This window comes from Ceratosolen solmsi, unplaced genomic scaffold, assembly GCF_000503995.2.
Source record: "Ceratosolen solmsi marchali unplaced genomic scaffold, CerSol_1.0 scaffold61, whole genome shotgun sequence".
NCBI lineage: Eukaryota > Metazoa > Arthropoda > Insecta > Hymenoptera > Agaonidae > Ceratosolen > Ceratosolen solmsi.
In genome coordinates this window covers 1,422,786-1,436,369 of record NW_011948435.1, presented here as the reverse complement: position 1 = coordinate 1,436,369, position 13,584 = coordinate 1,422,786, and the positions used below count along the sequence as shown (strand labels likewise).

Below are 13,584 nucleotides of genomic sequence, written 5' to 3'. Positions count from 1 at the left end.
TTGTAAAGTAATTTTAAAATAGTGGGGGGGGGGGGGGGGGAATCGTTCGTATGCCAACGTCGTCACACTTGAATAACAACAACATAACGTAAATTGTAAATTAATTGTGCTATACCAGTGCAGCATGATTTTTTGTATGACGTAAAAAATTCTTTAGAAACCAAATTAATGTGGCTTAAACTATTTATTGTCATAGTTTTTTTTTAATAAAATACGTATGCTTTCGTTTGTACAAAATTTGATTATTTTTTTTTTTTTTTTTTTTTTTTTTTTTTACTGTGAATTGTCGTGTAGTGTAAGAATATAATATCAAAGATTATTTAAAATATTATCTTAAATATATAGCGAACGCTAAATTTTGAAATAAATTAGCTGGTTAAATAAAGTGAACGGTAGCAATATTATTTGTATAAGAAGATCTTGATCGTTCGAATTTCATAAAAGCCATTATTAGAATCTCAATTTAATTCAAATAAAAAGTGTTTGTCTGATTAATGTAGCGTATAATAATTAAATAAAACGCAATATTTACGTATATCGAATGCCGATAACAAAGTTAAACTACTGCTCTATGGAATTTTTGCCAAACAAATATCGCTTGGAGGGAGAATATAGACTGGATTTTCCTAAGGCAAATATAACATATGGCTAACGGTGTATTTATCAATATTCGTCATTAAGTTAATGTAACATTAACGGCTACCAAGTCATACCGACTTCCACTATCTAATTATACTTAAATTTTACTATAATTTAACTGCCTATATTTGACATTATTATTTGAAAACTGCAGATTGTTAATCGAAATTTCTCTTCAAATGTCTATTTTACACTCTCAAACAACTCAATTACGAATAAATGTGAAATAAGAGAAAGAAAGAGATAAATAAAACGACCAAGGTAGTAGTGCTTTGTCGCGCATTTATTCGTATTCGATCATTACGAAAGAACGAGCATTATTGTTTAAAAAATAATTTTACCATTTAAGCAGACTGCATATTTTTATATAGACTGTTTTTTTTGTTTTTGTTTTTTTTTTGTTTTTTTTTGTTTTTTTGTTTTTTGTTTTGTTTTATTTGTCTTGAAGCTTACATTACATTTATCTCTAGCAGAAATTAACAATAGCGATTAACAAAACGGTATATTACATAAGAGTAGTTGACAATCTGTTAAAAGCTTTTGGGCGCTTAATGTTCCGCTGCCCGCATTTTCTACAATATTTTTCTTATGGCTAATTGCATTATATTCAGTCAAGTTACATTAATTTAATAATGCTTTCGATTAATCATACACACATTTATTTTACAATACTTTTTTTCAATACTACAGTCAAATTTTACTTTTAATTTAATAATTAAATTTAATAATAATAACCCGCCAAAAGTCCCAATTTACAGTTGAAAACTTTTCCATTTTTCTTCTTTCGCATAATAAATATATAGTTTATACAGTTACATTGACAATGGTTTGCATAAAATCCATCTTTCGAATCACACACGAACTTGACATTTCTGTTTAATGAAAGCACTTTCGAGCACTTTCTTACTTTCTCGAAGCGCATAATAAGCTATGCGGACACGAATAACTTTCATTCATGCCAAAAGGTTAATGCCCCAAATATTAAAGACAAAACTACGTTTTGTTAAGTGAGTAGCGTAAAGAAATTTTATTTCCTAATGAATACAATGGCAGTGTACATATATGTCTATGAAAGGGAGAACAAAAAAGAAGAAGAAGAAGAAGAAGAAGAAGAAGATGACGATGATGAAGAAATAAATACCAGGTTTCGCGCATGTAGAATGATCGTAGGCAGGTATGCACAATACACACACACACACACACACACACACATCCGCTCTTTCAAAAGATACGAGAATGGCTGTCGAGGCAATTGGTGCATCATCGAGGTACACAATGTTACACAATGTTACATTTGCTTTTTAATGTCTTTGGAATGGTTTAGTTCCTCTGTGATTCAGCATGACTCGTATAATTTATAACGCTTAAAGATAATCATAATGAAAGAGATGTATTCATTCTGCGCAAGATCGGCAACTGCTGCATCATTAAATTTAACAAGTAAATTTTCCATCTAATTTTAAATCTTCCCTCGAATATCTAATCTACCAACTGTAAAAAAGCTATTTATTTACAACTTAACGACCCGATAAATACGGCATAAAAGACAGTGAGATCTAATATTAGATCTGCTTACTTTCGTCGCCTAGTCGCGTCGTACGTAACGACTGGATTTTGGCAAGAAAGTAAGTCAATCTCATTGTAAATCTTGAACTTTGTCTCTCGCTACTCCCACCCCCCCCCCTCCCCCCTCCCCCCCCCCAAAAAAAACCACCCGCATACCTCCCATACCATCCACCCTTTCAACACACACGCACACGCACACGCACACGCATCCCATTTGGCTCTCCCATCCAATTGACAAAGAAGACTATTGAATAGTAGACTCATCTTAAAATAGGCAAAAAGATGAGGAATTGAGGCCCCGGGACTGGGGAACCCGCGACACGAGTTGGCTGCTGCTCGGAAGCTCCATTTGTAGGAGGCTCGAATCGGCAACGGAAATCTCCCTTATGATCGAGCGCGCCGACGACGTTCGGAGGAGCGAGGCCGAGTCTCACCCCTCGACCTCCACCTTCCATAAATCGACGATCGCTCCAAGTGTAATCCTCCGTCAGCTGTCCGGAGGTGCCTCGTCGCATTCGTGGCAGCGTTTTTCCATGGGCTTTCGCCACGCGAGGCCATGGCGCCCGGGAACAATGAGCCTGCCAGATAACCTCGCAACGGGAGAGGGTTTTTCCGCGGGGCGCATGCGCGTAACCAGGGCCGTACCACGCTATTTCCTCCGTCGTTTTTCCACGTGCGAATGCCCGAGGTCACCATAATACTAAGGAGCTCTCGATCCTCGCTCCTCGCTCCTCGCTCCTCACCGCGCGACCTCGACGACCATTGACGATTAACGATTAGTAACGTAATAACGAGCGCCCGCGTACAAATTTCCCTTGTACGAGGAATATGCAGGAAGATTAGACGGGCCCATCCCACTTGGCCCATTCGCGCCCGGAATACCCGACGCTGCTCGAGCGTAAATCGGCGCGTGAAACGGCTCGACGCCTTCAATTAGCGCGGCTCGTCGGATTCGTAATGGCGGACGACTGCGAGGATAGACGAGCGAGCAACGTCTTTTCATCCAGGAGGCCAAAAACCAACGTTGCTTCATACGCGTTTCATTGGCGTGCTCGACGTGCTTGTTTTGCCGCGCGAAATGTCGAACATGCGGGGGACGAATTTGCGAGAAACGGCGTTTTTGGTTTTAGGCGTACGTCTTTGCCCCGTTTGCCTGTTAATCGGGATCGAATGGGCTCCTCGAGCGATCACTCCAACGGGCATAACGATTAATCTTGGCGCGTCCTTAAAGTGCACCCCAGCCACGCGCGTACAGCTGTTAAATAAGTTGTTAAACATAAATTGGATGGTCGGAAGCATTGGAGACGTTTGTTTTTTGTTTTTTTTTTTTTTTTTTTTTGTTTTTTTTTTGGTGAGAGAAACGATGGCCAATTTTTCCGACGTCGACGTCTCGTTGAAATGGCATTGGTCGATTGTGGCGAGCGTTGTCGATTCTGTACTGGCCCAAGGCCCCGCCTCGTTCCTACGGCCCTGAGCTCGGCCGAATAAAGCATGCTGCTGGCCCCTCGTCGAGTCGAATTTCCTTTCGCGCGCCCATACGCATCTTTCCTTCGTTTCTCCTCCCGCTCCTTCCGCGCGTCCCGTGCATTTTCCACTCGAGCCTCGACCCTTTCCATTTGTCAGCTGATCCACTCTTCTCTCCCCCCCCCATTCCCCCATTCCCCCCACCATCACCACCATCACCTCCTCCTTCACCTCCTCCTTCACCTCCTCCTTCACCTCCTCCTTCACCTCCTCCTTCACCTCCTCCTTCACCTCCTCCTTCACCTCCTCCTTCACCTCCTCCTTCACCTCCTCCTTCACCTCCTCCTTCACCTCCTCCTTCACCTCCTCCTTCACCTCCTCCTTCACCTCCTCCTTCACCTCCTCCTTCACCTCCTCCTTCACCTCCTCCTTCACCTCCTCCTTCACCTCCTCCTTCACCTCCTCCTTCACCTCCTCCTTCACCTCCTCCTTCACCTCCTCCTTCACCTCCTCCTTCACCTCCTCCTTCACCTTCTCCTTCACCTCCTCCTCCACCTATCCCCTTCTCGCTATGATCCATTAATGCGAGCGTAGAGACGGGAAAACATAGGCACGAGATAACCGAGTATAATTGGTATAACCGCGATACTTCAATGTATCCAAGACTACGGCTGGAGAACGGTCGTTTTTCTATTGGAGCGAATTACTATTAAAAGTCATTTCGTTAACATAGGTCGTGCGCCGTAGTCGGTCATTCGAATTTAGAACGATTTGAAGCTCGAAGCTCGAGATATTCTTCCTAACGCGTATAAGAAGATCGTTGTTACGTTAGAGGCCCGTTTAAATTTATTAGCTCGTGTACACAGTGCAGCGTATTGCATTTATATAAGTTACTCTTATCCCTCATCTTCTTTCTCTCCTTCTTCCTCTTATTCTTCTTGTTCTCACGTCGATATAAAAATCACAAAATCACGGTTCTTCAGATTGTTTAGCCATCATTTCCCAGTCAAGATTCAAGATTTACATGAATCGCTCGTCCAAGCCATGATGGTTTATTTAGTCGAGCTCTAGTCGCATCGATGGCCTGTACATATTAAACTCAGTTATACGAATAAATTGAAGATTAATTATAAATATTTGTATATCAATGTCGAGAAGTTTTTATCAATATTTGAGAGAAGGTAATTGAAACGTTAAATGTCTCTAGGCGCATTAGAGATAAAGCAAATGTTGATTTGTACGAACGGCAATAGATGATATTGTCTTCTATTTAAGTCAAATAAAGGGCTAAGGCTTGTATTTTGTAATTTTCGATCAATTTTAGCGGGGGAACAAAACAAAAAAAAAAACAAAAAAAAAAAAAAATATAAATAAAATCTATATATACATATTCATTACACATACGTATATATATACGCATGCATATGTAAATGCGTGCGCGCATGTGTGTATACATATGTACGTGTTCATATCAATTTAGTCTAAATATTTGAACACTGGCGAGAAGAAAAATCGGAGGTATAGGAAATTTATTTGAAAAATTTGTTTACACGCCTTTCAGATAAAAGATAATTATTTTTCGAAGCTCGCTGAGCTTTAGATTGGCCATTCGTTCGTCCGTCAATGCACGTTGATAATTCATACCCGTAAAGAAGGAGCGAAGGAAAAAAAAAAAAAAAAAATGTAGTTGGAAAAAGATAAAAAAGATAAAAAAGAAAAAAAGAAAAAAAAAGATCCACGTAAAGCAGATTAGAAAACAAAAAGTAAGATGTATCGGATCCTCGCACGCGGAAGATTCATAATACGAGTTGCGTATCCTTGGGCTTTCGAGCCAAGTGTGATCCCCGGAAGTGCCCTCGCATTACTATTAAATTAATAATTAAACTGTGATCGAGGCTGACTGAAAAGCCGAGCTTTTCAAAAGACAAGCGAAAGGGCCGTCCGACGCGACGGAGAAGCTCCATTCAACAGTTGGGCTTTATAAAATTGATTGCCCGTCGTAAGGATAAGAAAGGAGTCGAGCGGCAATAATAATGGAAGGTCGCTTCGACCGTCGGTAAAAGGACCGACGGCGGCGAGGAGATGACGGACGAGGAGAGGAAGACGAGGGGAGGGTTAGAGAGCGCACGTAAGGGAGATTGGCGCAAGAGGGCAAAGAAAGCGATGGAGCTCGGATAAGCGCGTGGGCCCAGTCGGCGTGAAAATGCCGGGGATGATATAAAGGCGGATTCTCGACTGGCCGCGAAAAGCGTCTTGGGGCGCAGCCTCCGGGTGTAGTCGGCTCCACGTTCCCACAGTTCGGACTCCCGCCAATTGCCGCTCGAGCCCATATACGGGTCCCGCAAGTGTTTTACTGCGACGAAAAATCCTCCTGCCCCCGTCGTCTACCTGCATAACGGGTTGGCCCAACGTCCCATCCTCCCTCCCCGCTCTCGGCGGCCCTCTTGTTTTTTCTCCCTCGGGTAGCGCCGCCGCCGCTGCGGCAGACGACTCCGACGTCACCGTCGACGCCAGGCCCAAAGAAGAATAAGGACATAATGTGGTAGTCGGCCAGCCGTCCCTAATTTAAAAACGAAAAGGATTACCGACACTGGTCGAGGGCCCTTGCCGCCGGTGCAATAAACTCGCCGAGACCGGGCCCAATCATTTTATTTGCGAGCCCGGCCGGGAAAAGTCGCCGCGACCTTAACGAAACTTTCAGCGCGATACCGAGTTTACGAGAGGGCCCTTTGGGCATTATTATTGCCCGCCCACCTGGAAAGGGACGCGCGCAATTGCTTCTTTTTGTCCGTGCTGCCGACGCGGGACCAGCACTTTTCGGAAAATGCGCGATTGGCTTCATCTCCCCGCTCGCCCAACGTCCTCAAAAGGAAAAGGGGAATAGCAAAGGGGTGTGCGTGTGCGTGTGCGTGCGCGTGCGTGCGTGCACAGCCTCGTGAAAAACCTCCTCGGATTTTACAACGCGCGCAAGAGGAGAGTATTATTTATGTTTGCAATGCAATTCCCGCAGTCGCGTCACACCCTATTCTTCCCCGTAGCTTTTCCACTGCCGTTTTCTCTTTCGCTCGTACCGAGCATCACACGGGACTCGTACCTTTTTTTCCATAGGTCGCGCGAAAATTTACGACTTTGAGCTCAAGTTTTCTCTCCCACCCTTCGAAGATGCGCGTACACGAGGTGCGTCGCATTCTGCTCCCGTTGGGGGGAAAGAAGTGAAAATTGCAGGTACGGGAAATTAATGGCTTTTCCGAAAAGTAACGGGACGGGATCCGTTACACGAGGAAGAGGGAGATTCCAGTCGACGAGCACAATTGTGGGATTCGCCGTTTTTACGTAGCTTTGTCAATATAAATACTCTGCTTCTATATATCCTAGTTAGCAATGTGGTGAACAGGGACTAACGCGAGAATGTCCGAATTAATCGATGTTCAAAGCGCAATAAATTAAATGCGCGCGAAACGCATGGCTTACGGTTAAAGGGAAGCAAATCTCCTCTATCCACCCCCTGCCTCTCTCTCTCTCTCTCTCTCTCTCTCTCTCTCTCTCTCTCAACTCTCTTTCAACACACCCTCCTACTCTCCCCGCGACTAACCACCCTATCCTACGCATCCACCGACGTGGCAATAAAACTCAATATACGAATGTTGATAATTTTAACTTTATCCGAATAATCTGCGGACGCGCTGCATTACATTTGGAATAATCTACTATTCGCACTGCCAACACTGCACACGCATACATTTTTAAGCGACCGACAGCTACGAAACTATTATTCTTTAATCATCGTATTTTATAAAACATTTTTTATCTCTTCGAAGGCGCGACAATGCAGAATGAGAGCTTAATGGGGAAAAAAAGCAAAAATAAAATATTATCTTTAAAATTATAAATATGTCATTAGCATGTTTAAATATGCCATTTACATTAGCATCTAAGTAATTAATTTATATGTTTGAATATTTTATTGCCAATCGCATGCATGTGTACGTGTGTATTGGTTAGCCCGAGCGTAAGCTCTATTTGTTTGATCGTTCTATAATAAATAATATTACAACTTTATATATATATATATATATATATATATATATATATATGTATATACAATAATTCACTCATCTGGTATAAAAATATTAGTTTTATCCATTATTTTACGAATATTTAACTCTTTATTACTAAGGCTTAACGTTACAACAGCCAAAATTCGATAATAGAGCAAATATTGATTAACGCAATAAAGAGTCGTACTATCTTGTTTAAAAATTATTCAAATAAATAAAATAACTAACAGCCGTCGTTAGACTACTATTAGAGCCGCTTTCATTAGACTAAAATTTTAATAAGGCGAATGAAAATTTCTCGACTATACCGAACGGAAACGCTCGACCTGGGCCTTATCACGGCCGACCTCGTATATCTAACGTCGACTACGACGAATTACCACGTGTAGAGTCGTAAAACTGCAAAATGCGGTACTTTAACCTCGTTATCAGCGACCTCTCCGCCTAATACAAATTCCAACAGTTTTGCCATTAACATTAAACATTATGGCTTTTTATTAGACCATCAAGTCAAATCAAATATATATATATATATATATATATATATATATATATATATATATATATAATCAATTGGCAAAGCTGTGTATCCTAATAATCATCAAAGTGTTTGATGTTTCAGCAATGTGCGAGAAAACAATCATGCGAAAATTATAGAGGGGTCATCGATTCGATGATTCCTTGCAAATTACAATCGCAGATGCAAAATTGTTATCTCCGCATCTAGAAATTGCCCACAACATACGAGATAAATTGATAAATTGATATTGATTGATTTATATATTAAATTATCCTAACTACAAATAGGCATATTTCCCAATATTATTAAGTTTAAAAATCGATTTAACTTAAATAATGTATACTTCCAAAAGTATAATATGAAATAAAAGTCATTCTCATCGGAATGTTTATACCATGTGTATCTATAAAAAATGTAAAAATGATAAAAGCTAGAATGGTACAGACTACAATAATTTCCAAGATAAACATAATAATTGTAAATAATAAAATAGAGTTTTGGAAACTATTGCAATTCTACAATATCGAAATTCATTTCAATTTCATTCATATTAATATATATACATATATATACATATAACATAGAACTTATTTTGATAAAAACAATTAAACTTTTACCGAAACTAACAAATTTTCAAATACGTAATGTATTCACAGCTGTATTTACATTAATGAGCACCTGCATGTAAATTAAATATTAACAACGAGGATTATTATATCTTTAAAAGATATTTAGTTATAATACCCTTTAATCTCTCAGTGTTCTTTTTATAAAAAAAAAATATATATATATATATATATATATATATATATATATATATATATATATGTTATGTGGTATAAGTACATGCATGTTAAATAAATTGAATTTTAACTATATTAATTAATTTAATGTTATTTTCATTTCAATATGTCGATTTAATCATGATAAACTTAGTTGAGAAAAAAAGTCATTAAATTAGTGCATACATTTTGACGTCCCTAATAAATGGTAAAAAAAAATAAATGTTTAACATGGTTTTTAATATTTCAATGTTGTCTTTTATAATTAATTACCTATCAGCCAGCATTAATCATATTTTGAATAATTGTAATCAAGTATTTTTATGTCGCTGCATGCATATTCGTTTAGGAAAATTGTATATAAAATCGGGTTATTGAATTTTTTCATTCTCTTACTTTCCATGCGACATTACGGTAATGGAATATGCAAAAATTTATGTGCACATTTAATAAAATATGAAGCATTATTAATTAATAAATAAGTATTTTGTAACAATGCTCGAATAAAATACATAAATAACTACCACGTATAATAACAAGTAGTTAATAATAATCATAATCATATTATAAATTGAAAAGTAATTATTATAACGAGGAGTTCAAGCGATATTTTACGATACAAAGGAGTGCAAAAGATTAATAATTTTTCGTTTGCATGTAAATTTGAACAATTATATGGCGCCTCTAATAAGACGCGCGCGCGCGCGCGCACACACACACTTATACTATGCCTTTGAGTTAAAAACACACAAATTATTCGAATATTATCATCAATAAAGGTATTCCGAACGAATAGATTCCCAAGAATGATATTAATATTTATTGCATTGTTCGTTCTCTATGGTATAGTATTTATATATATGTATATATATGTATATATATATAATATATCTCATGGCAATAGTATTATCATCTCCCCAACTTTCGTCCAATATCTCTTTCTAGCATTTTCCTTTCCCAAAAAAGCTTATTTCGAATGCGATAAAATATTTAGTTTCGAGGCCAACAACCTTTTCGCCATGATTCTCCCAATAAAATAAATCAGTCCCGAGCCATTATCCTTCGTCTCGAAGCGCACCTGTAAATTGTCGTGAGCTTCGATTTTCTAAAATTGCAATCCGTTTAAGTAAGAGCCGAATGAGCGAGCGATCAGCTAAGAGCTTTAGAGTGGAAATTCAACTTCCCGACCACGCGCGATTCAACTTTCAACCTTCCTAAGATCATCATCTTGAAGTCCGTTGGGAGGAGCGAGGTTACCCTATCCCATCGCCTCCAACCATTCTTCTCACTTAGGATCGGAGTTTCCCACTTTTCGGGCAAAAATTGCCATCTGTCCTCGTCCGCGACGCAAAAACTAATTTTCATCGGCAAGTTGCCCCCGCTAAGCCGGACTGCGCATCTTTACCGGATCGCACTTGATTTATCCGCCCTCGAGATTCCACGGATTACTCGTACGCACAAGCATCCTCGAGTTCTATATAAAAACTTTCTACGAACGTACGCCCGATTCGCCAAAGCTAGGTGGGACGAAAAAAGTGTGACTTTTACGGAGGGGAGTGTTGTGGGGGGGGGGGGGGGGGGGGGGGGGGGGGCCGGGGGGGGGGGGGGGGGGGGGGGGGGGGGGGGGGGGGGGGGGGGTAGAAGCGGGGGTATATGTAGCGCCGAAAGGCCTTCGGTTCTTGGGAAACTCGGAAAATGCTTGCAACTTAGTTCCGAGGGGTGCAGTCGGTAATTTGCTTTCCCTCCCCCCCCCCCTCGAGCCTTAAACTACACAGGGCGCATATGTGCCATTCGGGCCTTCGTTATAACGTCGTCGGCTTCTCCGCCACTCCCTTACGCATGCACAGCGATACCCGTTCGCGCTCGTCGTCTCATTGGCCAACTCCAATTTTTATGCTCCCTTCTCCCCCAATCCGAACCGGAGTAATACGCTTCGGGATTTCCCGCGGCTTTTCTGCCATACTTTCCTCGTATCGGCCGAACGGCTGCAACTTTCCCGCCTCGTTCTGCATTAAGAAGCGACTGAATCGGGGCTACGATTTTCCAACATCCAACTCGATCGCCCATCCTCCTCTCGCGCAACGTCCCGTTCCTCGTTATTCGAGTCTTCGTTATACATGTCCGTTTAGCCATCGGGCGATTGACTTTCACTCGGCAATTAGTAGTCGAGGCGGCAGAATCGACAGCTCGCATTCGACGCCATGCGTTTACTACACACACTCCGTCTCCCTCTACCGCTAATCTGCCGTTAAAAATGCTTTGGTTATCGAGGATGATGGAGTGACAAATCAACGCTCGCGACTACACTTGGCTCACTCACTCACTCGGCGCGTTCCGATTCAAACGCAAAATAAACGACGAAAGAAAAGTCAAACTTTCGGCCTTTTCGGTTATAACTTAATCTACACACAGTCTGTCTGCGAGAAAGAGTAAGCGACAGAATTGTTTAATCTTGGAAATGTTCCTTTGACAATTATGAAATGATAATGCCGACGAAACTTGTATTTAATTAACATTTAATGAATGCTCTTGCGAAATCGCTAGATAGGGAATCATGTTAAATTTCATGCACGAAAATTGCCGATTAATTTGCTCTCGGCTTATTGATTATTAAAGTTTTATTTCATTTTAACGGCAAACAAGTCAATTTTCATTGGCAATAGCGAATAACGCGTTCGGTCGCATTAAATGCCGAAGCTCGCAATCATTATATTCTATTGCAAACAATCAAGTTTGATTCAAGCAATTAAATTCAATTTTATTTAAGCAAATAGATTCTCGACTTTTCATTATCTTTTTTGTACTTACATATATAGACGAACGAGACTTATTATTATAAAAATAATAATAATGCCCGGTTATTATCAAAATCGGGCCAATTTCCGTATGAAACTTGAAAAAGAATGCGATACATAAGGTTAGTAGTGTGAAAAGCGAATCAATGTAAATATTACAATAATAATATAATGATAAAAGTACGATAATAACAATAATAATAACAATAACAACAACAACAATAATAATAATAACAACAACAACAACAACAACAATAATAATAACAACAACAACAACAACAACAATAATAATAACAACAACAACAACAACAACAATAATAATAACAACAACAACAACAACAACAATAATAATAACAACAACAACAACAACAACAATAATAATAACAACAACAACAACAACAACAATAATAATAACAACAACAACAACAACAACAATAATAATAACAACAACAACAACAACAACAATAATAATAACAACAACAACAACAACAACAATAATAATAACAACAACAACAACAACAACAATAATAATAACAACAACAACAACAACAACAATAATAATAACAACAACAACAACAACAACAATAATAATAACAACAACAACAACAACAACAATAATAATAACAACAACAACAACAACAACAATAATAATAACAACAACAACAACAACAACAATAATAATAACAACAACAACAACAACAACAATAATAATAACAACAACAACAACAACAACAATAATAATAACAACAACAACAACAACAACAATAAGAAGAAGAAGAAGAAGAAGAAGAAGAAGAAGAAGGAGAATAAAAGAAAATAATGGGTAAAAAAAATTTAACAAAAAAGGAGAAAATTAAAAGAAAGAGAGAGAGAGAGAGAAAAAAAAAGGAAAGAAAACACAATTAAACGAAAAGATAGAATAAAATGAATAAAATAATAAAATAATGAAATAATAATGGAAACGCCGATTTTCGCATAACTGACATATTTTTTGCTCTTATCGTTTCTCCAAAATCCCTCTGTCGTCTTGCCGCTCACATTTTTTTCTCTTCAAACAAGCGATAGTAGTCTTTTTTATCAGTTGCTTATCGTGTTTAAATTACCAGGGAATAAGAAAAATAAAATCAGGAAAATCTTCGAGTTGCATAAGTGTAGTGTAAGTAAACAAGGCGACCGAGAAGTCTTAACAAAAGTGAAATTCTTTATAACCTTATTAGCACGTGTTATAATTTTTGAGCATTCGGGAGGGGCCAAAAATAACCGAAAAAAAAAAACAAGAATATCGTTACCGATTTACCCACAGACTCTATGCCGCACACAGTCACAACTGGCAATACGATCCAATCAATTTTTAGGAAAAAACAAGCAGAGGCGAGGCGTTACCTCAAGCATTATTAACGCGTGAAAATTCGAGCACGGGTTAACCCATGTCATCGATGAATTTTTTTTGTTTTTTGTTTTTGATAACGAAAAAGTATTGCGCAAGGCTGTGCATTGGAAGTATCGTGATATAGAGGCCGAACCGTTCCTTCCTTCGCACTGTTAAAGTCGCACTGATAAAGTATGAAAAATCATAGAAACGCTGTGCGCGATCCCGTTCGCGAGGATTTTCGACCGTCGGAGTCGAGGAGAGACATTATTCATTATTCATTACGGCTGCGACGAGATGAGAATTTTAAGAGAATAATTAGCCGGGCGAGCAATGGCAGTGGTTGGGCAGCGACTGGGTGCCGGTGGTGGCGGTGGGGGGTGGCGGTGGG

At 39.3% G+C, this 13,584-nt stretch overlaps 1 protein-coding gene across 1 annotated transcript in view; it reads right to left on the bottom strand.

The window, feature by feature from the left end:
• Positions 1-3,430: 3,430 nt before the first annotated feature.
• Positions 3,431-13,584, bottom strand: part of LOC105364975 (uncharacterized protein PF11_0207-like) — a 17,299-nt gene continuing 7,145 nt past the window's right edge. The window contains exons 3-4 of the mRNA XM_011503021.1: positions 3,874-4,224; positions 3,431-3,460 (exon numbers count right to left, since the gene is read on the bottom strand). Of these exons, the coding sequence (XP_011501323.1) occupies positions 3,431-3,460; positions 3,874-4,224 (381 nt within the window). The remainder of the gene's footprint in view (positions 3,461-3,873; positions 4,225-13,584) is intronic.